The following is a 25,972-nucleotide window of genomic DNA, read 5'->3' as shown; positions in this document are numbered from 1 at the left end:
AAAACAGTTGTGAAAGCAGCTTGAAAGTGCATTATTTTGCGTGTGCGGAATGAGCCTTCCATATCTTCTTGCCAAGATGTGATCTTCCCTTGGTTGTTAATCATATCTTTGTATAAAATATACTTTGTATAAAATCTTTGTATAAAAATATCATCATTTGGGGGGGGTAGTTTCACCATAATAAGCTTCAATGGGAGACATTCAGGGGGATATGGATATGCTTAATCATTTGTGTGTCTTTACCTGTATTCCAAATAGTCCTCTTCTTAATACATGCTTATTGTTACAGTATTTTTCTCTTCGATTTGATTAAATGCTTTTCTTGCCATATATAATTATTTATGCCATCTATTATAACACAAGCTGTTGATAAAAGCTGACCCTTCGATGTAAACAAACTTCTAAGATGTTTATAATTCACTTATTATGTTATGCCGTTAACGGTTTTTTGATTTGATATAATTATTTCTGCCAGTTTTCAAGTCACAAATCTCTAATTTTAGAAAAGGAAATAAAATGTGACATTGGACATTTTAACCACTGACATGGCCTTAAATGATCCAGTATGGATCTTGTAAAATGTTGAGACTTCAGTCTTCTGGGTTTTTTTCTTGTGCTTTAATAAGTAATTATCTCAATTACATAACTTCTCGGAGATCATTGATATTTCTAAACCTTCAGTCCTGTTTTCGGCAATCTATACTCCCATTGTACTGTGAAAATAGCTAAAGTATCCTTTCAAGTCTAGATTCTTCTGTTGTCCAAAAATAGGTGCCTCCGCTATCAATCTGTAATGACCCCTGTAAGCCAGGATATAGCAGGAAAAAGAAGGAGGGGAAGGCGTTTTGCTGCTATGACTGTGTTTCCTGTCCAGATGGCAAGATATCAAACCAAGAAGGTAGGAAATATCAAACCCCATAGGAAGGCTATACCTTTTTAGTAAATAGGCTATGAATAACGAATATCTTAATCCTGTCTTTTAAGTGTAGTTTTACTATACCTGTTCACAATCCCGTGTACAATGGAATGGACAAAATTTTTTAATCTACGTTATTTTTATAAATGAAGTGTGATTTTAGAATGTAAAACTACTCATAGACAACTCTTTTAAATTTAGTGATGGTCTATACTCACGCTTTTGTATGTTATGCCAATAAAGGTCTATTGTATTGTAACAAATCCCCATATATATGCTGTGGATATAACTGCAGGGGCCTGACCTAGGAGTATATGAGTACTTGAATACCTGCACTTGGCAAAATGATAATGATTCTGTTACTTTATTATGCATTCATTTGCAGTTGTATCCTTAGCACTCTAAATATATATAAATATTACAAAATATAGATATTACAATGATATTATCGGGACACTCACATTTAGAGTGTAATACTAAAAAGAATTTGACTGTTCTGAATCAAACTGAATCAATGGACTTCGAACGGTATATTATCTCTGATTAGGATTCCACTGACATATTGCTTTGAAGAATAAAAAATAGTGATTGAAAGAAAGTATCAAAGTTTTTAGCAATGCTATTTTCCAATGGCAGCACCCTTGCCTGTGATGCAAATGTACAGTCAGATGCAAATAAATAAATATTTAAGTATAGAAAGTGGGAATCTGTTATAGAAAACATGAATGAATGAGACACCCAGGAATTCCCCCAATTCCTCCACTGTTTCCAACCTATTCCAGCAATACTGCAAATATCCAAGAATTTTCTGTGTTTATTCTGCTGCTTTGGTTATGGTTTGCTTGTGTAGCCCCATTATCCCTAAATGAAATTGTTAATTTTTTTATTTACTCTTCTGCAGAATTTCTCTCAAAAGAAGAAGAGAAGAAGAGTTTGGATTTATATCCCCCCTTTCTCTCCTGCAGGAGACTCAAAACTGATCTTTATACATAGGCAACAAAAACCCCCAGCATACGTGACCTTTTGCTAGTGCCCCACTCTAAAAGGGAGAACCTCCCACCATTTCAGTTGATGGCAGCAAAGTATAAAATACTCATATCGGAGAAAAAACATGCTTGTTCCCTGGCTTCCCATATTCATTCATCTCAAGTTAGAGTACTTTGAGAATCATCCTCTCACCGAGGGTTCTAAGGTCTGAGATGAATGCAACCTTCTAAGGTTCCTTCCGCATGGGCCATTTAGAATGGTGTGGGTCTAGTAAAAACGCCGGTGTAGAGGAGGTGTTCACACCGCTGCTGGAGTGCAGTGGTGGCAGCGAATACCTCCTGCACCAGCGTTTTCTTGACTTGCTCTTTGAGAGATTTTTTTGAAAACGCTGCCTTCCACCCCGTGCCAAGCAAACGGCACCAGGTGGAAGGCGGCGTTTTCCCCACGCTGCTTTTTTCCACCTTTTACTTCCTCTTGGCTGCCATCACTCTACAGAGGCCAGGGGACGTCTCCGGGCCTCTGTCCCCAGAGGCATCGCCATGGCCACAGGGGCATGTCCCCTGGCCTCTGCTGAATGATAGCAGCCGAGTGGAGGTAAGAGGGCGAAAAAGTGGCAGGCCCCATGCGAAGGCAGCCCCAAGGGCTGCTGGGGCACAAGGGCCATTTGCAGGAAATGCGCGAACAGTCACAGGGGATGCACAAGCTGCAAGTATCCCAGTGCACCCCCGCTAGCAAGGATCATGTGGAAAAGTACCAATGTCTGCTTTCTATCCCCACTTAGAAAATTTAACTAAACATCTCTGCTTTTTCCAGACATGGAGGACTGTGTTGCTTGCCCAGAAGATCACTTTCCAAACAGCAATCAAAATCAATGCATCTCCAAGACCCCACATTTCCTCTCTTTTGAAGAACCTTTCCCCCCACCCCCCCCCCCCCCTCCCCCCCCCCCCCCCCCCCCCCCCCCCCCCCCCCCCCCCCCCCCCCCCCCCCCGCCCCCCCTCCGCCCCCCCCCCCCCCCCCCCCTCCCCGCCCCCCTCCCCCCCCCCCCCCGACCCCCCCCCCCCCCCCCCCCCCCCCCCCCCCCCCCCCCCCCCCCCCCCCCCCCCCCCCCCCCCCCCCCCCCCCCCCCCCCCCCCCCCCCCCCACCCCCCCCCCCCCCCACCCCCCCCCCCCCCCACCCCCCCCCCCCCCCACCCCCCCCCCCCCCCACCCCCCCCCCCCCCCACCCCCCCCCCCCCCCACCCCCCCCCCCCCCCACCCCCCCCCCCCCCCACCCCCCCCCCCCCCCACCCCCCCCCCCCCCCACCCCCCCCACTATCTATCTATCTATCTATCTATCTATCTATCTATCTATCTATCTACCGCCCTCCCCCTGAGGGCTCAGGGCGGTTCACAAGAAGGTTAAAACATACATTAAAACATAATTTAAATATCAGTTGCATAAAAACAGAACCCATTTTAAAATGTGGATGTCGTCTGGCTACCCCCCTCCCCCCTTTTGTGCCCACGGGAGGGCAGATGACATGGTAGATATATTTTTAACCAGGCAGGCCAAATGCCTGGTGGAAAAGGTCCATCTTGCAGGCCCTGCGGAAACTCTGTAAGTCCCGCATACAGTTGTGTGTTGTAATTGTGTGTTGGGTTGCACGTGTGTGTGTGTGTGTGTGCGCACACGCAAAAGTAAAGTTCCTCAAATCTTAGCTGATTTATGGAGACCTCAGCAAGAAGCTTTCAAGTGAGAGGCAGAGGTAACTCACTATTGCCTTACTCTGCAGAGTCTTCATTGGTGCTCTCCCTTCCAATTACCAATCTTGTTTAGTTTCTAGGGCTCATTCCACATGTGGAATGGCAAAATCCACTTGCAAACAGTTGTGAAAGTGGTTTGAAAACGCATTATTTTGCTTGTGTGGAAGGGGCCTAAGATCGGATGAGATTGCATTTCACATTGCAACATGGAAGTCAATGCCAGTACTCGTTAACACACACACACCCCAAAAAGCCAATGCTACTAAAACAATATTTGTTAAATGTAATTGCTTTGATAGGCCCAGTTATAATCCAGGTAGCTGAATTGTGGACCTAATGGAATTTGTTACTGATTTCAAAGGCTGCCTCATCCTTGCAGTTGTTACCCATTCTATTGCAATCATGGCCACTTCCTGTTTGGTTTCATCATGGGGGCAGGGGTCACTATGGGATGCTGCAGTTCTAGTTAGGAATGATTTGGTGAGGTTAGAAAAACAAGTTTGCTTCCAAAGTTCTGCCACTAAGGATTCTACACAGACCTTTTTTAAAAAAAAAGAACCTTGCAGAAGTGGCATAGGCATGATGGTCAAAATCACTATAATTGATTCACCCTCTCAAAGCTCCTGTGGCTGTCAAAATGGAACAGCAAAAACATTCAGCCTGAGCACACACAATTGAAAACATCTGGTTATTATAAAGACTTGAGAAACCAAGACATCATTGATCCAGTGTCATCAACATTCCAGCCTTACTGGGTGAACCTTGTTTAGCCAGAACATAAGGACAGTATGCGACCATCTCAGAATTGTATTGAACAGGCCAGCATTACAAATGGCACTTTTCGGAAATGTATTGAGAGCACCAGTTGAAACATAGTACAGCTTATTTAAACCCTGGAGATGCTGTAGAGAAAATCAGGCAACCCTATACCTAGAGGGACGCTTTACCATCAGACTAGCAGCATCCCTGATGTTGCTCCTACTCTTCCTTTCCCAGATATACGCATATATTATGAAGTGTACAGAGATGGAACCCCTTCAAATTCCACAAAATTGGTACCAGCCAGGGGACATCCTCATCGGTGGGGTTGTGAGTCATCTCACTCTATTTTTCCACATAGTTTCCTTTCGGATGAACCCTGTCCAGAGATTTCTTGACATGCCAGTGTAAGGAGTCTTTTTTTTTTCACACCAGGGATATGATGTTAGATTTTATGTTAATGATTCATTTGACTACATTCTTGATCAGGTGAAAATTAAAATATAATGTTAAGCCCTTAAGTATATGTACCTTTATGCATGGGTAGAAAAAAAAACCCTGACAGACCAAAATAATAAGAGATCTCTAAATATTAAATGCTGTATTCCAGCACACATACACAGAGTCCATTTGGGCAACACCAATAATGAGCTGATGTTATTGGACTTCATTGATTCGCAGACTTCATTTCTAACGGAGGCTCCAATCAAATTACACAGTGTAAATGGATGCAATCAATGTGAACTCCCATCTAACGAGCAAGGCAATAGAACTTCCTTGCTGGTTAAGATCCAAATACTAAAGAGATTGCGGAATGATCTTCCTCCTAAAGTCCATCAAGCACTTTCTCTATATGCATTTAGAAAATTGGTAAAGATGCGTCTGTTTTCACTGGGCTTTGCTGAAGAAATTGGTTTCCCCCTTCGGGTAATATTGTGAATTTTTAAACAGGTTTTATGAATTGCAATGAGTTTTATGCTTTGTAAAGAGGTTTTATTGTTGCAGATTGTAATTGTTTTTGGTTACCTGATTTTATGGCTTTTATGAGTGTTATGTTGTTTAGAAGAAATGGACACTACAGGCCACATCCTCCTCCGCTGCCCTCACTTCAGAGAAATAAGAGCCAAAATACTAGACCCAGTATTAAATAATTTCAGGGGCTATCCAGAAAATGTATGTATAAAGTAGCTCCTGGAAGACAAAAATCCAAACTGGTCTAGATTGGTTGCCAAATTTTGTACATTTGTTATAAAGAAACGCAAACCAGTGAGTAGGCAACTGATATTGTATTAGACATACAGATATATGAATATATGGCATAATCATTATTAATTATTAATATTATTACTATTATTATTTTAATCTAGGATTGTGTAAATGGGAGTGCAGACAGGCCAAAAGACAATAAGTCGGCAAGCCCACGCATATATGAATAATTTTAACTTAAGTGACTCATTTTAATGCTAAGTTATGGAATGGATTCATTTTAACGCTAAGTTATAGATCGGATATATTTTAACGCCAAGTTATGGATTGGATTTATTTTAACGTTAAGTTATGGACTGAATGTATTTTAATGCTAAGTTACCATATGTATGGGACAAGTGAAACAAATTAGGCCTCAGTGTTGATTTTAAGGTATTTATATATTACAATTACACAGGGAATTAAGGTTGAGAGTGTGTATAGAATTTGTCGGTCCCTGACTGTAATTTGCTGGTCTTTGTAATAAAGAGTGTTATGTTGAAACCCACCCTTAGACCATGAAGTGTAGGGTGGGCTAAAAATACAAATAAATAAATAAATAACCAGGGCCAAACCTGCTTGGGTGTGGAAATGTGATGTGGCTGGCCAAAACGGTGTCTAACTATTCCCTGCTGTTTTATGTTTTTTTTAATCTTCCTGATAGATTGTTATAATTTTTTGCTTTAAGTTTAGTTTTTTCAAACTATTGCTTCTTATTGACATATCTACTTAGATAAGGAGGGATATAAATATTTTAAAACAAATAGAATGATGTCATACATTGCATATTTCCCCTATAACCTGAGAGACAATTTTATTTGCAGTGTGGCAACCAAGTTGTATCAAAACATCCTGGCCTTGGTGTTTGCTATCACTGAGATCAACAACAATCCCAAGATCTTACCAAATGTCACTCTGGGTTTCCATATACTTGACAGCTACGATATAGCACTGATGACTTATCGTACTACTCTGGAGCTGCTTTTCAAATCACACCGAGTCATTCCCAACTACAAATGTAGACTCCAGAAACAGCTGATTGGAGTCATTGGAAGTTATGGTTCAGATACTTCTTCACAAATGGCAGACATCTTGAAGATTTACAAGATTCCACAAGTAAGATCTCTCTGTGTGGGAAAGAGGAGGTTTTTCTATAGTCTCAGTCATAATTCACACTTTTCCTGAAATCCCAGTTGTAATTTTTTAAGTTCGGAAAGCAGGAGCAATGTAGCTTGAAATCAACTGACAAATTGTGAAATATATGAATTTGCTTTGAAGCTTTGTATACATTACTGATGGTAGAATGAGCAGACATTGTATATTTAAGATGCAAAGTGTCTGGTTTTGCTAGAGTAATGGAGTGTGACTGTTGCATAGCACATTAACAATGGGAGCACCCCGGTGGTAGGATTCAAATAATTTAACAACCGGTTCCGGTGGTGGGATTCAAATACTTTAGCAACTGATTGTTTACAAGCACCATTTTAACAACCGGTTCTGCTGAAATGGTGCGAACCTACTGAATCCCACCACTGGAGCACCCTAATATGGGCTGAGAAAAGGCCAGAGCCTGGTTCCCATATGGATGACAGATTAAGGGAGAAGCTTTGCCCACAAGGAAAACCATCTTGCTCAACCTTTATTTACTTCAGCTAGCAAAAGTCCATAGCAGAAAGCAATTCTCACCCACAATCTTAGTCATAGTTGGGGGGGTAGAACTCTTTAGATGAGAACAAGAATTAAGGCTGCAATCAGCATCACAGTTATTTAGATGAGTATGCCAGTAATGCTGTGGAAAGGCCTATCATACCACAGCCAACTTATGGTGACTCTGCAGGGTTTTCAAGGCTAGAGAGGAACAAAAGTTCTTTGCAATTGCCTGGCTTTGTATAATAATCCTGCACTTGCTTGGTTTTATGCCACAACTGCTAAGCAGGGCTGATGTTGTTTAACACCTAAGACAGTGGTTCTCAACCTTCCTAATGCCGCGACCCTTTAATACAGTTCCTCATGGTGTGGTGACCCCCAACCCTAACATTTATCCATTTTACAGATGGAGGACACTGATGCAGAGAGTCTTAGGCGACCCCTGTGAAAGGGTCATTTGACTGAGGATGGTGGGGCTCTTGTAGTTGGTAATATATGAGCAAATACACCACCTCTCATTCTCACTGTGCTCCTGTCCCCTAGGCTTTCAAGTCCAAATATTCCACATAAAAATAAAATACAAGTAATAAAATGGCCTGAGTTACATTTGCACTCAGCAATCACAACCACATCGACTAACAAAAATGGAAAGCAAAAGACAGAGAGACAAAGGCTCATTCCGCACATGCAGAATAATGCATTTTCAAACTGCTTTCAGTGCTCTTTGAAGCTGTGCGGAATAGCAAAATCCACTTGCAAACAGTTGTGAAAGTAGTTTGAAAATGCATTATTTTGCGTGTGTGGAAGGTGCCAGAGAGTGGTTGCTGGGAAGTGAATTACAGTCCCTAAGACAACTTTCTGTTCCCACTCCATGGGAACACAATTTCTGCTTTTGGGTGCCATCTCTTTAAGCAATGACTAGAGAGAACTTACCAAGAAGGAAATTTGCCACCATGGAGCCAAAATCCAAACCTCCATTCCCATAACTCTTCAACTTGTGCCAAATCTTCCATTTTGCAGACACCAATTGACTAAGAGGTAGCTTTTGTTTGTATTTTATGATAGTTTTATTTCGTCACAGAGTTAGTGTTTATAATTTATTTATTTTTTTCCAAAACTTTTTCAGCTACTTGAAACAAAGGTATGGAGAAGCTACTTTTTAAATATATAACTGTAATTTCAAGAGGGTAGCCATACTGGTCAGTAGTAGAAGAGATGGATTCAAGACCTAGAGCAATTTAGAGACCAACGAGACTTGTGGTGTAGAAGGTATGTCAGATAAAAGCATCCCTTCCTCAAATCCCTTCCATTCTCTCACTTGTTGCTGACAAGGCTTTTGTCATAATATACTGAAAATGTATCTTGGCTGCACTGACTATATTTGGCATTCCTCGTGGATTTTTGAAGTGGGTCCAAATTCTTTATTTATCTCCCAGGGTCAGGGTGCTGACTAATCACTTATTCTCTGCTGAACAGGGCTCAGCCAAAGATTTGTTCTGTCATCTATGCCTGATCCTCTTGTAATTGGAAATACAGGGGTTTCGGTCAGGGATGGTCTGTATGGAAAGCGGAAGGTCCCCACTGCTTAGAACTTTTATGAGATTAACATTTGCGGTAAAAGAAAATCCAAAGCAAAGAGGTTCTCAAACACTTTCTTTTGCTCAATGTATTTTTATCTTAGGTGTCCTATGGATCATTCGAAACCTCAGTGAATGAAAAAACACATTCCCCTTCATTTTACCACATGGTCCCCAGTGAAACCCTGCAGTATGTGGGAATCGTACAGCTGCTTCTGCATTTCTCATGGAAATGGGTTGGCCTCATTGCTATCGATAGCCAAGCTGGAGAAGGTTTCTTGCGGACAATGGAGAAGATGCTTTCTGAAAATGGGATCTGTTTGGCCTTCATAGAAAGAGCTCCATTGAAGAATCAGGCAGATACAATGGCTTCAACACTCCACAAATTTAGCAGTGATAGTTCAGTTTTATTGGACGCCAAAACTAATGTTATTGTTGTGTATGGAGAAATACCTACCATTGTATGGGTAGCAACAGGTATATGGCTAACGTCTCAAACTGTTTCTGAATACCTGGAGCAAAGTTCTATAGGGAAAGTGTGGATTACAACAGCCCAGATAGACTTCACCTTCATAGATGTTCAAAGATCATGGGAAATAGAGATGTTTCATGGTGCTCTTTCGTTTGCACTTCACTCAGATATGATCCCAGGTTTTCAAACATTTGCCAACATTAGAAAACCCTCCTGGGCAAAGGAAGATGGTTTTCTCAAACATTTCTGGGAAAACGTCTTTGAGTGTGTGTTTCTAAATGCCAATAGGTCAACAGAATCGGATGAAATATGTACTGGGGAGGAAACACTGGAGAGTGTTCCAGCCACAGTCTTTGAATTAAGCATGATTGGCCACAGCTACAGCATCTATAATGCTGTCTATGCTCTTGCACATGCCTTACAGAATATGTACTCATCTACATCCATCAACACAGTTATGGGAAATGACAACACCCTAGCATCTCTGCAAGTGAAGCCCTGGCAGGTAATCTCCACTGTATTTGTTTCCATGTCATCTTGAGAGAACTAACTCTGAGAGGAAAATTCATAACCATAAAACTGATAAAAAATATAAATCAACACACATTTCCCATAAATGAATGGGGAACTTGGAGGCTTGGAGAACAATCCGGCATCAAACTGGGGAAAATGGAAATGGGTGTAAATTCAACAAAATAGAGAGGCATTGTTTGAACATTGGCAAACAATATTTCTCTACTGCGGACTCAACCTGAGGGTGGAGTGCTGAGAGGCACTGCAGTAGATCATTCAAAACTCACGTTTCAGAGCTTAGAGCTGAGCCAGGGAGACAGCCACACACAGACCAAACGCCATATTCACAAAGCCTGTGCCAGTTCATAGTCGAGAAGCAGACAGCTGGAACACAGTTGTCACACAGTCGAGGGCAAATTGAAGGGTGAGGTCTCACAGTTCCCGTCCGAAGATCAGGTTTCCAGGAGGAAGAGTCAGATGGGCATCAGCATGGCCTTGAAGTAATCACACAGCTGCATTCACAATGCATTGCTGTCCCAGCACATCCTTTTACAATTGATTAGGCAGTCTTTAGCTTTAATTCACAGGCAACCGGCTGCTTTCAAGTAAGCTGCATCTATGCAATAACTGGGCACTGCATCTTTTAAACTGCAGTTTGCACCTTAATGCTGCCGGTGTTGCTCTGTAGGTCAGTTTAGTCAAATAAGGGCCTGAAATGCCTCAGCTCCATGGTTGGGGGGCTTCTCCCCTACAGTTTAGTAAGTTTAATCTTTGCTTGTGGGGTTTTTGCCAGAGTTGATTTATGACTCAATGGCACTTCCTCGGAGGTACTTCCATATTCCTCTAAAGCCAATGTAGGAAAAGCATCAGTACTTCTGGAAGGCTGCGGTGGAAAGAGGAGCCACAACTATCACACCCTCACTTCTGCTACTACCACCCCCATGCCCAGTACCATTCCCTGCTCCACCATCCTCCCTGTCCTCCAGCCATCACCACCTCTGCCCCTAGACCTCAACAATTCCTGCTCATTCATACTAACATACCATGGAAAACAGCTGGACATGGTTTCATTCCTATACCAATTTTCTCCAAGACAGAAGGCTCCAAATAGCTCTGTGAAATGTGTTTGACATATGCCATTGAGAACAACCCTTGTCCTCTTTCTCCTTTCCCTAGCTCCACCGATTTCTGCAAAGGATAGTGTTCAACAACAGTGCTGGAGATGAAATTATGCTCAATGATCATGGAGAACTAGCAGGTGGATTTGATATTATGAACCTAGTCACTTTTCCCAACAACTCCTATGTCCGAATCAAGGTTGGGATGTTGGATCCTCACTCTTCTCCAGGCAAGGAGCTCACCATTCATGAAGACACAATTGAGTGGCACAAAAGCTTGACTCAGGTAAGGTGGGCCAGCCCTGTCTCTCAAGTGATCAATTTGCTTGCATGGCTTTTAATGAATATTTATTTGAGAACAATGTGGGCTGATGTCAGCCCCATCCACATGGCTGGGTGCCCAGACACAAGACAACCACGCTGCCACTCTGTTCCCAGAAGGATTTTCTCACAGTGCAAGGAGCTAAACAGCAGTAGAAACTGCTCACCGTTGGAGAGCCCTGCAAAAGGCACCAAAGGCACCAAAAATGGCACCAAAAAGGTGGTGTTAGTCCAAGAGCCAGAGGTGAAGCAGGGGTGGAATCCGACTACTATTGAGTCTGACAACTATTGACTTTGCCTTTGACCATGCATCCAGAATGACCTTCCATGCTGTCACAGGTGACAGGTGTACAGGAGTACTGCCATGTGTGTAGAGTGCCATGTCCAGCACTTTTGATGGGTCACAGCTGCCACCCACCAGTGCATCCACCCCTCCAGCCAGAGGAGCAGCAGTGGAGTAGTGGCTAAGAGCAGTGGCTAAGAGCAGGTGCATTCTAATCTGGAGGAACCGGGTTTGATTCCCAGCTCTGCCGCTTAAATTGTGGAGGCTTATCTGAGGAATTCAGATTAGCCTGTACACTCCCACACACACCAGCTGGGTGACCTTGGGCTAGTCACAGTTTTTTGGAGCTCTCTCAGCCCCACCCACTTCACAGGGTGTTTGTTGTGAGGGGGGAAGGGCAAGGAGATTGTAAGCCCCTTTGAGTCTCCTACAGGAGAGAAAGGGGGGATATAAATCCAAACTCCTCCTCCTCTTCTTCTTCTTCTTCTTCTTCTTCTTCTTCTTCTTCTTCTTCTTCTTCTTCTTCTTCTTCTTCTTCTTCTTCTTCTTCTTCTTCTTCTTCTTCTTCCACAAAAGCAAGTGCCCCAGGGAGGGCAAATGCTGGATTCGCCACCCACAGCCTGGTTTGATGTGGCCGTAGGAGCAGTAGCCAATTTCTTGCATATGTTTTTAAATGAACTTATTAATTTTTGTTGTGTTTCCCTTGTTTTTATTTTATTTATAATCCTACCAACCTATGATGTAAAGGATTGAAAATGATTTTTATTCCTTTTCACAAAATGATACAATAATAAGAGGAAAATGTTTAGAAGAAAAAGAAAAAATTACATGGCTCTGCAATAATCAGAATGCTGAAGAAAATTTTCAATTAATCTAATAAAGAAAAATCCTTTTTTGGATAGACAATCTCATATGAATTTAAATACATAAACTTTAGAAGTGACATTTGCTGCAGTTCATGGATACAGAAATAATTCTTGGTTTTTTAGTAGGTTTTCTGGGAAATTTCCACACAACATCATTTTTGAGTCCTTTTCAAACTTAATTTTTAGTATTTCTTGTATTTTAGTGTAGATCAATACCCAGACTTTTTTTCACCTTGAAAAAAAGATTCAAGTTTTTCTTTACATTTTCAGAATATAATGGTATATTCAGATTATTTCTTCATTCTTCTAATATCTGCTGGATTTATGTTCCGTCTGTAAAATATCTTATACCAGTTTTCTTTCAATAGTTTGAATATAGTAAATTTTATATTTTTAGTTCATAATGCATAGCAGCAAGCAGTTTCCTGGAGCAGGAAGATAATCTCCTCTTGAAAGTTTTGCACACAATTTCTCATGGGCCGTTGCCACACGGGCATTTAATGGTGGCCTGGAGACGGGAAAAACACCGTCTCCAGGCATATTCGCACTGAGGAGTTCAGCTGCATCTCAACCGCACCGCCCTCAGCGCCGCTTCCGCCCGTCCACCAAAACGGCATTTCCCCAGAAGCTTGGAGGCGCTCTTTTCGGGGAAACGCCGCCACCAGCTTTCCACACTGCCAAGCGAGCGGCAGCGGCTTCATTGGCGCCTCCCCCACCCGAGCACCACCTTGTCCCCGGGCCTCCGGCGCATCGCCGAGGCCTGGGGACATGCCGCCACTACCCTGCGCCCGCTGGAGCAGGAATGCGCAGAGCCAGGGGGCCATTAGCGTCCCCAGAGCCTCGGCAACGATGCCGGAGGCCCAGGGACATGCCGGGTTGGCCTGGCACGCGGCGCTCAGCGGCGCCGGCTGCCCGGGTTTTACAAGGACCGTCTGCGTCGCGGGGACAGTCCCAGCGTCGTCGGGTCGGCGTCAGAAACGCCGACCCGGCCACTTCCGCCTCCGTGTGGAAACGGCCATGGAATTTTTTAACCTGTTCTGTCTCTGAGTCATTTCTTAGGAATAACGTATAGATTCTCCCCATTCAATGTTGTTTCTGATAGGTAATTTCTCTCTCAAATTCTGACATATCTCTCAAAGTACCTCTGGTCACTTATAATGCTTTTCTTATCCTTGATGCTTTTTGAAACTGTGGCACCCATTGTATTTTGTTTTCTTCTTCTTTATCTTTTTGCCAAGATTTGATCTTCCCTTCCCTTGGTTGTTAATTAGGCTTGGCATGGCTGAATTTGGCATGCCCAAATTGCTAACAGAGCTGAATCAGCCTGATTTGGCCAATTCAGCTTAGATTTGGGCCGAATTAAAGCTTCCCAAATCAAAGCCAAATCTGAATCCATTTGAATGTCCAAATTCAAATCGTGATCCAGGCATAAACATGGATTGGGCGAGGTGGGGGAGCCTCATGGACTCCCTTTCAACAATATTGAAAGCAGCATTGTTTGCCTAAATGTGGCTTAAATTGGGGGGAGATATAAAAAACCTCAATCCATGCTGAATTCAGGCAAACAAAACAAAGCTGCTTTCCCTCCCCTTTCCCCTCCCTCCCCTTCCCCTGCTTGCCTGCACCCTCCTCTCCCAGTGCGCCTGATTGCCACTACCCCACCTTTAAACAACATTGAAAGCAGTACTGTTTGTTTGCCTAAATTAAGTGTGGATTGGGGAGAGATTTAAAGGGAGCTCTCCTTTTAAATCCACCCAATCCATGCCAAATTTAGACAAACAAAACAATGCTGCTTTCAACGCTGTTTTCCCTTCCCTTTCCCTCCTCTTCCCCTGCTTGCTACCCCCCCACCACCACCTGAAAAGGAGGCACTTGGAATAACAACAGACAGTGGATGGGTGAGGGTTACAGGAGGAACCCAAGAGCAAGTAGGATTGAAGCAAAGCTTAACATAGGTAGGGTCTGGGACTCTGAAATCCTGGCATTCGATTCGATTTTGAATACCTTTAATGGCATATAAATAGTTTAAGATTAACTTTGCAAGATAATAACAGCCTTTACAACTTCTGACAAGTTAAAATAACACCATTTAAAAATTTAGCCACCGCTTCCAACAGCTCGTAGTTGTGGCTGTTTAAAAGATATATAACCTTCTGTTTATCTGTAATGCCTTCACTTCCATGCAGGAAGGGGATTATGTGCTTCTTCCTACCTATCTCATAAAAAGGACAATTCAACAGCATATGACCGTGGTGGCGAACCTTTGGCACTCCAGATGTTATGGACTACAATTCCCATCAGCCCCTGCCAGCATGGCCAATTGGCCATGCTGGAAGAAAACTGATGAAGTGATCCTGGAGATGGGAGACCACTCCTATCAGGCATATGAGATACTGTTTCCACAGAACCCACATACCACCACGAGCATTTCCCTTTCTTTATGTGCCAGAGTTCCAAGGTGGCGTCCAAGGTGGCAGTCATGAGCATTTGGAAAGTTGAAGGAATTTGCTTGAAAAGCATGGATCCTAATGGATCCTCCTGATTTTTCCAGTTAGTCACCCAAAAATCACCATCAAATCACAGCTCATGCCCCTGGCCACATGTCTGAAAACAAGAATCATGCATCCCATGCTCTCCGGTGCCACAGAGGTGCAAAAAAACAGTGGAAGGTGTGGAATGGGGTGAGGCTTGCTGTTATGCCCAGCTGGCTCTGTGGTAGAAATTTCAATTACGGGGGCCTCTGGTGGGGGTATTGCTCTGGGTAGGTGCACCAAATTTGCCACAGGGCGGTTGGTGGGTCTCCTGAATGGAACCAGCCAGTGTTGCTGACGTTTGTGCAGGATGGCAAAATGCTGAGGGCACCCAATAAAAGGTGAAGCTGATGTCCACAGAGTGAGTGCTCAGCCATCAAAACTTCAGCAAAGTTGGCTGCTTCCTTTGAGGAAACTCATCAGCAGCCCTGTGAGAAATTTGGCACCCCTCCCCAGAACAAAAAAACCCCACCAGAGCTTCCAATAAGCACCAGCTCAAAGCCATCTGGACATAACAGCAAGCCCCTTGAAGTCTATGATGGGGAAAAAACAATTCATTTTTCCCACCATAGAACTTGCTGAAGCAAGCCCCTTGAAGTCTATGATGGGGAAAAAACAATTCATTTTTCCCACCATAGAACTTGCTGAAGACCCTGGCAGATTCTCTGCTCTGAAGTGGCTTCATTGCAGCCAATGGGGAATTTCTGGGGGTGTCTGTGGAGTGCACATTTTAAAAGCTAGTGGCACAAAATTTCAGGGTATCTTCAGGAGACTCTCCTGATGATACCACCCAGGTTTGGCGAGGTTTGGTTCAGGGAGTCCAAATGTATGGACCCTCAAAGGGGGTCCTGTCATTGCCCCCTTTTGGGGGCACATAACCATGGACTCCCTGTACATCACCAATCCTGGGTGAAATCGTGAGGGGAGTCTCCTGATGATATCTTGAAATTTCGTGCTGCTAGATTTAAAAATGTGTTCCCTAAAGGCCAAAAATAGGGGGGGAACCCTTTAAATGGCAAAGAATGCTAACGAACCTGAATTTTTCGATATATCCGAACATATTTGGTTATATCGAATCAGGGTATACCGATAATTGGGTATACCAATAATTTTAGAGCCAAATCAAGCTGAGTCTGAATTCTTCTGAATTTTTTGGGGATTGCTCAAGCTTATTGTTAATCATCTCTTTGTATAAAATACCATCTTTTTTGTTTCAATGGGAGACATTCAGGGGGATATTGACATATGTTTCTCTTTGTTTTGATAGCTTTTCTGGCCATACACACACACACACACACACACACACACCTGTATGCCAGTTTTCAAGTCACAAATTGCTAAAGTTAGAAAAAGAAATAAAATTTGACATTGGACATTTTGACCACTGACATGGTCTTTCATGATCCAATTATAGATCTTGTAAAATGTTGAAGGGTCAGACTTCTGGGGGTTACATAATACCTTGGAGATCATAGATATTTCTAAAACTTCAGTCTGAAATGTAAATGTGGATCTTACGTTGTATGCTTGATAACTTCTGGTCTATAACCGTACTAAATATTGATTGATTGAACTTTCAGTCCTGTTATTAGCAATTTATATTCCCATTGTACTATGAAATAGCTAAAGTATCTTTTCAAGTCTAGATTTTTCTGTTCTCCAAAAATAGGTGCCTCCGTTATCAGTCTGCAATGACCCCTGTAAGCCAGGATACAGCAGGAAAAAGAAGGAGGGGAAGGCGTTTTGCTGCTATGACTGTGCTTCCTGTCCAGATGGCAAGATATCAAACCAAGACGGTAGGAGAGATCAAATCCCCATGAAATTAAAAGGAAATACATTCTGTGGATAGAACTGCAGGGGCCTGACCAAGGAGAAGTATATGAATATTTGAATACCTGTACTTGGTAAAATGATAATGATTCTGTTACTTTATTATGCATTCATTTTCCATTGTATCCTTAGCATTATAGATACTACAATGATATTACGGGGACATTCACACAGAGTGTAATCCTGGGAAGAACTTGACTTTTCTGAATCAAATTTTAATCAATCAGCTTTGAAAAATTGATTAGGATTCCACTGACCTATTGCTATGAAGGAAAAAAACTATTGATTGGATTGCACTGAAGGAAAGTACCAAAGATTTTAGCAATGCCATTTAGCAGTGCTATTTTACATAGGCAGAATGCTTACCTGTGATGCAAATGGTAGTGCCCTCTGGGGAGAGGGCAGTATATAAAACCTATCATCATCATCATCATCGTCGTCGTCGTCGTCGTCATTGTTGTTGTTGTTGTTGTTGTTGTTGTTGTTGTTGTTAAAAATTGATTGAGGGACATTCAAAACATGGTTCACTGCTTGAATCCAGATAGGAACCCTTTAAAGTAGTTGGGATTCGATCTTTGCATTAAATATCCTTAATGCAGCAGAGATAAACGAATGCCCTCTACTATAAAAGAAGCAAAGGATTCCAGAGATGCTGGGGGAGGACAGAGTGAGAGCTGCCTTTTGATGGCAGGTCCAGGAAAGGTTGTGCAAGAAGATGATGCCGAGATATTTGAAACGATATACCTGCTCAAGAGGAATGTTATTTAGTTTCCACTAATATTTTTTGGGGGTCTAGCAAAAACCATAATTTTGGTTTTCTGATAATTAATTGATAATTTATTAAAGTCGCAGTACTCAGAAAATTGTTTCATGAGCTGCCTCAGACCCACCCTGGAATGTGAAAGCAGGACAGAGTCATCAGCATAAAGTAAAATTTGCAAGTAATGTGAAGACAGCTTGGGAGCATGAACATTTGAACCTATCAGAAGTGGAGGAAGATCACACAGATAAAGATTAAAGAGAGTGGGGGCCAACACACATCCCTGTTTGACTCCTTTGATAGCCTCTATGGAGTCCATAAGAAGGCCTTCCTGAGAACATTTGATGCGGCAGCTGGTGCCTGAGTAAATTTGCCTTATTAGGAAGAGGAGTCTATCCGTGAGCAGCAAGCTTAGCCCAGAGAAGGATCCAGAGATACATGTTCCATCATCTGCCTTGACCAGGGCACATGGCAACAGATGTATCCTGTATGATCCCCCCAAAAAAACATCTCAACTATGGACCACATAAAGTGATGCCAGGACTCAACAAAACTTTCCATCCTGTCCTAGAACATATTTCCATGAATTCCTCATGGAAGCAGTCATAATCCTTTTACAGGAAACTTGGTCCACATAAGTCATTCGAATGAAGGGCTTTGAATCCTATTGTTTACCAGTGAGCAAAATATATAGGGTTGGTCACCCCTCGGGCAGCCTGTGCACTCTGGTATCTACAACTATCCGTGCCAGTGTACTTCCATCCCTTCCCCAAGTAGCCCAGGCCATCATGATTCAATGGGAGACCAACCCATTGATTTTTGTTAATGTTTATATCCCCCCTGGTCTACTAAAGAACACTTTAGAGAACATATGGGATAAATTATCAATTTTTCTGGAGGGACTTGAATCCAATTACCCCTCCAGCGAAATCCTATTATTTGGACATCTTAACGCTAGAGTTGGCACTGATTTACTAACTCTCCTTGCACGCGAGGGGCTTGATGACGACTATTCCTCTTCCCTTCTATTGCCTGTTGCCCGTAACTCAAAGGACTCTTGCATTAATGCAGCTGGCAAGAAACTAACGAAATTGGCAATTAACCACAATAAACTGTGGCTAAATGGTCTGATAAGTCACGAACACTCCCATTATAGGCTGCAGTGTGTTTGATTATTATTTGACTTCCCCATACCTGCAATCCAAGGTGCACTCATTTCAAATTGGGGACTTTCTGTTGGGAGACCATCTCTCTCTCTCTCCATATTGTCCTATCACAGAGTCAAGAGGACTGTGGAGAGAATGAGCCATCTACTGAGTATTTCTCTTGGTTGGCTTGGTCTCCTAAGCTGGTAACTCTGCTTAAGAACCTGCTTGGCTCTCTCAGTCTATCCAGACTTGTTTCCCTCATTACTAATGCTGATCCCCCAGTTGAGATGGTCTCCAATTCTGAACATCTAATTGAGTATGTAGTCAACTCCCAACTAAAAGGTTTTACAAGGAAATCTAAGCCATGCAGTATTAAGGCTTCCTGGTTTGACAAAGAATGCAAGCAATGCAATAAAAATATTCGTCATCTGCATCAATGTTATAAGAACTCCCGATCTCCCGCGGTTTGGAATCAGATATCCCAATGCAAAAACGATCTTCACCAGCTAATGGTTGCAAAACAGCTTGAACATGCTAATTTACAGTGGGAGCATTTGCAGTCTGTCGTTATCTCTAATAATACTAAAAAGTGTTGGGCCATAGTCAATAATTTGGGTCAAAAAAGATCTCCCATTTCTAGCTGCATCTCCAATCACATTTGGTATCAACATTTCTGACAACTGTAGAGTATTAAATACTCATGTAGGGTGGAAAAACATGTTCGTTCCCTGGCTTCCCATATTCACTCAACTTAGGTAAGAGTATTTTAAGAATCTTGCTCTCACTGGGGGTTCAAAATCTGAGATAAATGTCATTTTCTAAGTCTGCTTTCTATCCCCACTTAGAAACTTTAACTAAGCATCTCTGCCTTTTCCAGACATGGAAGACTGTGTTGCTTGCCCAGAAGATCACTATCCAAACAGCAATCAAAATCAGTGCATCTCCAAGACCCCACATTTCCTCTCTTTTGAAGAACCTTTAGGGATTGCTTTCGTCTCCTTGGGTCTTTCTTTTTCTGCGCTGACAGCTCTGGTGCTTGGAATCTTCATTAAGCACCGGGACACTCCCATCGTCAAAGCCAACAACAGAAGCCTCTCCTACATTCTCCTGGTGTCTCTCCTTCTGTGCTTTCTCTGCCCACTGCTCTTCATCGGACAGCCTCACCAGGTGACCTGCCTCCTCCGACAAACAGCTTTTGGCATCATCTTCTCAGTGGCTGTATCTTCTGTGCTGTCCAAAACAGTGACTGTGGTGATGGTTTTCATGGCCTCGAAACCAGGAAACATGTTCCAAAAGTGGGTGGGGAAAAGATTGGCACATTCTGTGGTCTTGTCCGGCTCCCTTGTTCAAGTGGGCATTTGTGCTATTTGGATGTGGAGCTCCCCTCCTTTCCCAGATCTGGACATGCACTCATTAACTGAAGAAATCATACTGGAATGCAACGAGGGGTCCTTGACCATGTTTTGCTGTGTCTTGGGCTACATGGGCTTCCTTGCCACCATCAGCTTCATCGTAGCTTTCCTAGCCAGGAAATTACCAGACAGCTTTAATGAAGCCAAGTTCATCACCTTCAGCATGTTGATCTTTTGCAGCGTTTGGCTCTCATTTGTTCCAGCTTATCTGAGCACAAGAGGAAAAGACACAGTGGCTGTGGAGATTTTCTCCATCTTGGCCTCCAGTGCTGGGTTATTGGGCTGCATCTTTCTGCCCAAATGCTATATCATCATACTGAGGCCTGAGTTGAACAATAGAGGGCAGTTGGTAAGAAGTAATAGGTAGTCCAGCAGCTCTGCTGTTAGTTCTGTTTCTACTGAACCATCTATGAAAGTCAATACAACTGATTTACACTCTCTGTAACTTGGCTATTCTTGTTTCTTGGATTCCATGTTAGAAATGAGAAATAATGTAAAGATGTTTTACAGGTGGTATCAGACTCCACAAAAATTGGCCAGATGTTATAGTAACTATGCACCAACCTGTTGGAAATGTGGTGAAGGGATTGGCTCTTATACTCATTCATGGTGGACCTGTAAAAAAATGAAGAAATTCTGGAAAAAAATCCATAAACATATATAAAAAATAATTGGTCAAAAATACAAACTAAATTTGGAGACCTATTTGTTAAGCCCGGTACTTTCAGAACTACAGCTTTCCCCTAACTTATTGAGACTATTTTTTTACTTAACACTGCAGCTAGAATGTTAGTAGCTGCCAGATGGAAAACATCAGAGATACCAACCCTAGAGGAATGGGAACATAAAGTACAGGAGATGAAATCAATAGACATAATCGCACAACGCTTAAAGAAAATGGAGTACTTACAATCAACGAATGAGAGACATGTATATATATTTGGTCTAACTGGGATAATTATATAATGAACAAATATGATCTTTAAGATTTAAAAACGAAATGAGAAAGTATTTATTTAGTTAGGCTATAAAAAAAGAATGGGTGAAAAGTCTATTGATCTCTTCATGGTAATATAAAGACGGAACTTTTGTGAAAAGTAAGAATAAGGGTGGGATTACAGTGAAACGATTTGCCAATATGTAATTAGAACTATGAAATTTAAGGGTAATGGGGGAAGTCTACTTAATTTTTTTTCTTTTTTGTATTTATGTATAGTGTAAACAGACTAGGAAATAGGACTTTGTAGTTTGTAGGATGGGATTGGAAATTTAATAGAGTAAGTAGTTAATATCAATAAACAATCTAGTTATGAATAGAGAGAAATTAGCAAAGACAATGATGAAAGAATTACTAAAGGTGGACAACCTTTACGCTCTCCCTCCAGCTGTCCGAGCCCTGCGGGACCTTGGGGAGCTCCGCAGGGCCTGTAAGACGGAGCTGTTCCGCCAGGCCTTTGGAGGAACCAGCCGCTAATGGTGCCCCTTCCTTGGCCCCTAACACCTGGGCCACTAATCACCTAATGAGACTCGCCATGCCTCCCTTTTCCGTGGGGAGGGAGGGACTTTATGTTATTGGAATGCTTGACGCCACCTTAAATTTAAATTTTTGAGCTTTTATATTTGGAATAAGAACTGGAAATTTTTATCGCTGCTTTTACATGTTTATCTATTTTATACTGTATTTTATATGCTGTGCACCGCCCAGAGCCCTTCAGGGATGGGGCGGTATAAAAGTCTAATAAAATAATAAAATAATAATAACCTAATAATATAATTTCTAAATACGCATATATGTGAAATATTTAGTTAAAATACTACTTAAAGTTAAATGTTTTTATATGTAGATGTGACTATGTGTATATATGTTTTATGTTTTTGTGTTATATTAAACCTTATATTCAATAAAAATATTAGAAAAAAAAGAAATGAGAAATAATTTTTTTGGCTTCAGAAAATCCAGGACTATCACAGAGAATCCATGCTTTTTCTCTCCTTATTGACTGAAATAAAATAATTTTACACTGAAATGATCCAAGTCAATCTACAATGCCCAGAGATGGCACCAGATTCAGCACAAGACAGCCCCTGCCTCTGTAAATAGCATAAACTCTTGTTGGTCCCAATTATCCCAATAGAGAGCCTATCAGCCTCTTGGCCAACAAGGCCCTTTCTCCCAACTGAGGCACTCGAAAGACACCCTTGTTAATTATGCCGGCAAGGAGTTAGCCAAAACTTGGATCTTTTGTGACATGATATATTTAGATTGCCTCTGTAGATTCAAATACTCGGGAATATACCTTCCTCTCCAACAGAGATTGCAGTGTAATAGATTATGCTATAGTTTCCCTGACCTCTTTGCGGGTGTGAAAGATTTCCATATTGATTATCACAATGCTAGTGACCATTTACACCTCTCTCTGGAAATTATGCTCACCGAGGCTCAATCCTTGCCCCGTAAGAAGAATGATGAGCTTGTTACCCCATATCTAAAAATCAATTGGGTTCCCTTGAATAGAGGAACAGCTTCACAAACTAATAAGCGGCCAAACTTTGGGGGAATTACGCTCCAAAATAGTATAAAGTGAGTCTTCTGACTCATCGCTGTGTCTATATGAGGAGTTAGTACAGAATATTAATGCCTTATGTGCTCTTAATATCAACCATCAGTCAAAGAAAGTTAAAAGATCCCAGGCAGATGGCTTTGACCAGGAATGTCAACATCTAAAACAGGGTCTGCAACCCAAGGCTCCGGAGCCACATGCGGCTCTTCCGTCCTTGCACTGTGGCTCCACAGGGCTTGGGTCCTCTCAGGCTCCTTCGGAGAGTCGCCCTAAGGGTTAATGGGAAAGAGTCCCCGTTCCTAGAGAGGCATAGCCCAAGATGGCTATCTCAAGCCACTTCCACCTTCTCTGTCCCAACTGCCTGGTTGGCTGATACCAGTGATGACAGCGGGGGGTGGGGGCAAAGCACAGCCAGTAGATCCTCTTGAACAGGTGAGCGGCAAAGGGCGAGAAACGGGAGGAAGTTTCAGGAGTGCAGATTTTCAGTGCAATCCTAACCTGCTTTGGGTGGCCTCCTTTCCCACTCCCCCAGGTCCTTCATGGGCGAGACCACATGGGGGACCCCAGCAACGCCACCTTGGGTTGCAGACCCCCAGCAGCCCCACTGAGCTCCATGGGCTTTTCTGGCGAATGGCAGCCTGGCTGAGTCCAGGTGAGAAAGACAATGTCAGGTTTCAAAGGAGTTATTACCTGCAGCCCTGCAAGGTTGCACTCGTCAGGGCTGTTTGATGGGGAGGCGGGGATGGGTGGGAATAGTTTGCTTCTGCATTGCCAAGGAGGGCAGAAGTGCATGAGGAAAGCCTTGCACATGGAAGGTTTACTTCAGAGTAAGCAGGTGGAAGGTTAGCTTGTAGACTGTGGAAGGAAGGAAGGCCAGGATCATCCTCAGCCATGGTTGTCATGGGTTGCCAACTCCCGGCGGTCAAATTCCAGGACATTTAGGGGTAGATTCTCAGAAGCTGTTGCTTTTGGGACCAGGGCAGGGGCCATATTCAGCGAGGAATATGGCTGTCGAGTCCACTCTCCATGGCAGACATTTTCTTGGGAGGGGGAGAAGATCAACCCCCCCAGAAGTTGACAGCCCCATTAAAGACACTAGTTTTGATCCACTATCAAAAGGGGGTTCTTTTGGGGGGGGGGCATAATCAGTGTCTTTCAACACAAGAAAAGGGGGTTCTCAATGCATTACCACCTGAGATCTTCAAAAAGCACACTGACTGGTGGGCCCCTCTTCTGGCCTTCCTCTTCACAACAATTAATAAAACTGGTTTAATCCCTGAGGCCTGGACAAAGGCTATTATAGTCTAAGCCAAAAATCTAAGGTTGTAGCGTATTCAAGATCTTGGAAGCCATCCCGTTGGATGCTAGGAAGTCATAAGTTGGAACAGGTCAAATGCTTCAAATATCTGGAAATGCATCTTCATTATAGAAGGGGTTGGGCCAGTCACAGAGACCATCCCATTGTCAGGCTCTCGAACGTGGAAATAACAGAGACCGTAGGAAAGTCCTAAAGCAGTTTATTTCAACAACACGTAGAGTAACAGAGAAAGCTGAATCTAAGCTCTCCCACTTAGATCCAGCGATTATATTTCAATCCCCTCCCCCATTTGATTCCCACCAAATGTGTTTCACAAAGTGTATAACATTTGCAATACAGAGCTTCAAAAAACCTGGGAACGTTCGCACCTTCCCACAGGAGGGCTGGCGCCAGGGAATTGCCAGGGAGGGGAGAGGGAAACAGGAAAGCATTTACAGGAAACATTTGCAATTCCCACACAGCAAGACATCTAAGCACTGACAGGCATGGACCTGACACCCATTACAAATTCCATGGCCAGCGTATTGGCAATTTTGCGCTTTTTTTATAACAAGGGCAAACAATTCGAACCAGCAGCAATTAAAGTTTGTGTCCTGCATAGAGTACAAACCCTTCTGCACCTCTAGTAAGAGTCCCCAAGAATTGAACCTCCTGCCCTCACATTGCCCATTAATTAGTTGGCCTTCTGTTGTGGGTAGAGCAGCCACTGATGGCAGCTGTGTGCAGCCAAGCACAGATTAGGAGCTGGCTGCTGAGATTAGGTCCTCTTGGCATATGAGAGGATAGAGAGCCCTTCTACCTCCCTAGTATTTCTGGGCAGCCCACTGGTCACTGTCTCGGGGACCTCTCGTCTTCCCTGTTGATTCTTAGAGTGCATCATGATCTTGGTAGGAGTTCATGGGGGAGGGTTTCCCATGTATTGTCGAAGGCTTTCACGGCCAGAATCACTGGGGTGCTGTGTGGTTTCCGGGCTGTATGGCCGTGTTCTAGCAGCATTCTCTCCTGACGTTTCGCCTGCATCTGTGGATGGCATCTTCAGAGGATCTGATGGTAGGAATGGAAAGCAAGTGGAGTATATATACTGTGAGGTCAAAAGGTGAGGCCATCTGAATAGAGTAGCCTGGCATGTGAGTCACAGAGAAGTCTGTAGCATGGGAGTAACAATGAAGATAGCAAGGTCAATAGGTGAATGGATCTGAATAGAAGTATCCTGGTCTTTGTTCCCTTTGAGTGCTATAGTCTATAGTTGTCCTGTGTTTGTGTTGAGCTGATCAGTCACTGTCTTGATTCTAGAGTTTTTCAACACTGACAGCCAAATTCTGTTCATTTTCATGGTTTCTTCCTTCCTGTTGAAATTGTCCACGTGCTTGTGAATTTCAATGGTTTCTCTGTGTAGTCTGACGTAGTGGTTGTCAGAGTAATCCAGAATTTCTGTGTTTTCAAATAATATTCTATGCTATGTTTTCAAATAATATTCTAGCTATAATATTCTAAACACGAAAGGCACTGCAGACTATTTCAGCCAGAAAAATCAGCAATAGCAGAACACTTGATAAACCAACCTGGACACAGAATATTATTTGAAAACACAGAAATTCTGGAACACTCTGACAACCACATACAGTTTGCACTACCTTTGCATCAGGGTCACCTCCAATGCAGCAGCACTGGGGTTCCCCACCGAAAGGTTTCAGGAGTGGGTCCATTGGTGCTCTGCAGCCTAAAAAAGGGCTAGGTCAGACCATCTCCTAAGCTTTAACTCTTATTGTCTTAGGTCCTCCAGGTCCCGTGTATTTCAGGCGGACAGTGAGCTGCAGCATCGTTCATTGGACTTCATGCTACATGAGAGCATAGAACCTGGGCCTGCCATCACATGTTTCCTGGATGGGAAGCAGGGGCAGGCGTTTGGATCGCTGCTGCTGCTGTGCGGATGTCACACACCCTCGTGATCCAGTTGTAGGA

At 43.0% G+C, this 25,972-nt stretch overlaps 1 protein-coding gene across 1 annotated transcript; it reads left to right on the top strand.

The window, feature by feature from the left end:
- Window positions 1-6,743: 6,743 nt before the first annotated feature.
- Window positions 6,744-20,560, top strand: LOC125436693 (vomeronasal type-2 receptor 26-like). The gene is made up of 5 exons (XM_048503912.1): window positions 6,744-6,769; window positions 8,982-9,854; window positions 11,039-11,266; window positions 16,651-16,777; window positions 19,597-20,560. The coding sequence occupies exons 2-5, from the start codon at window positions 9,045-9,047 to the stop codon at window positions 20,496-20,498; spliced, it is 2,067 nt and encodes a 688-aa protein (XP_048359869.1). The 5' UTR covers window positions 6,744-6,769; window positions 8,982-9,044; the 3' UTR covers window positions 20,499-20,560.
- The last annotated feature ends 5,412 nt before the right edge of the window (window positions 20,561-25,972 follow it).

This window comes from Sphaerodactylus townsendi, linkage group LG07 (assembly GCF_021028975.2).
Source record: "Sphaerodactylus townsendi isolate TG3544 linkage group LG07, MPM_Stown_v2.3, whole genome shotgun sequence".
Classification (NCBI taxonomy): domain Eukaryota; kingdom Metazoa; phylum Chordata; class Lepidosauria; order Squamata; family Sphaerodactylidae; genus Sphaerodactylus; species Sphaerodactylus townsendi.
Note: the sequence above shows the minus strand (reverse complement) of the source record. Positions and strands in the feature narration are given on the sequence as shown.

Excerpts from the sequence above, each read along its gene's own strand:
- LOC125436693 (XM_048503912.1), top strand. The coding sequence starts at position 9,045 with ATGGTCCCCAGTGAAACCCTGCAGTATGTGGGAATCGTACAGCTGCTT. Across the intron at positions 11,267-16,650 it reads GGCACAAAAGCTTGACTCAG|GTGCCTCCGTTATCAGTCTG; the intron begins GTAAGGTGGGCC and ends CTCCAAAAATAG. Across the intron at positions 16,778-19,596 it reads CAAGATATCAAACCAAGACG|ACATGGAAGACTGTGTTGCT; the intron begins GTAGGAGAGATC and ends TGCCTTTTCCAG.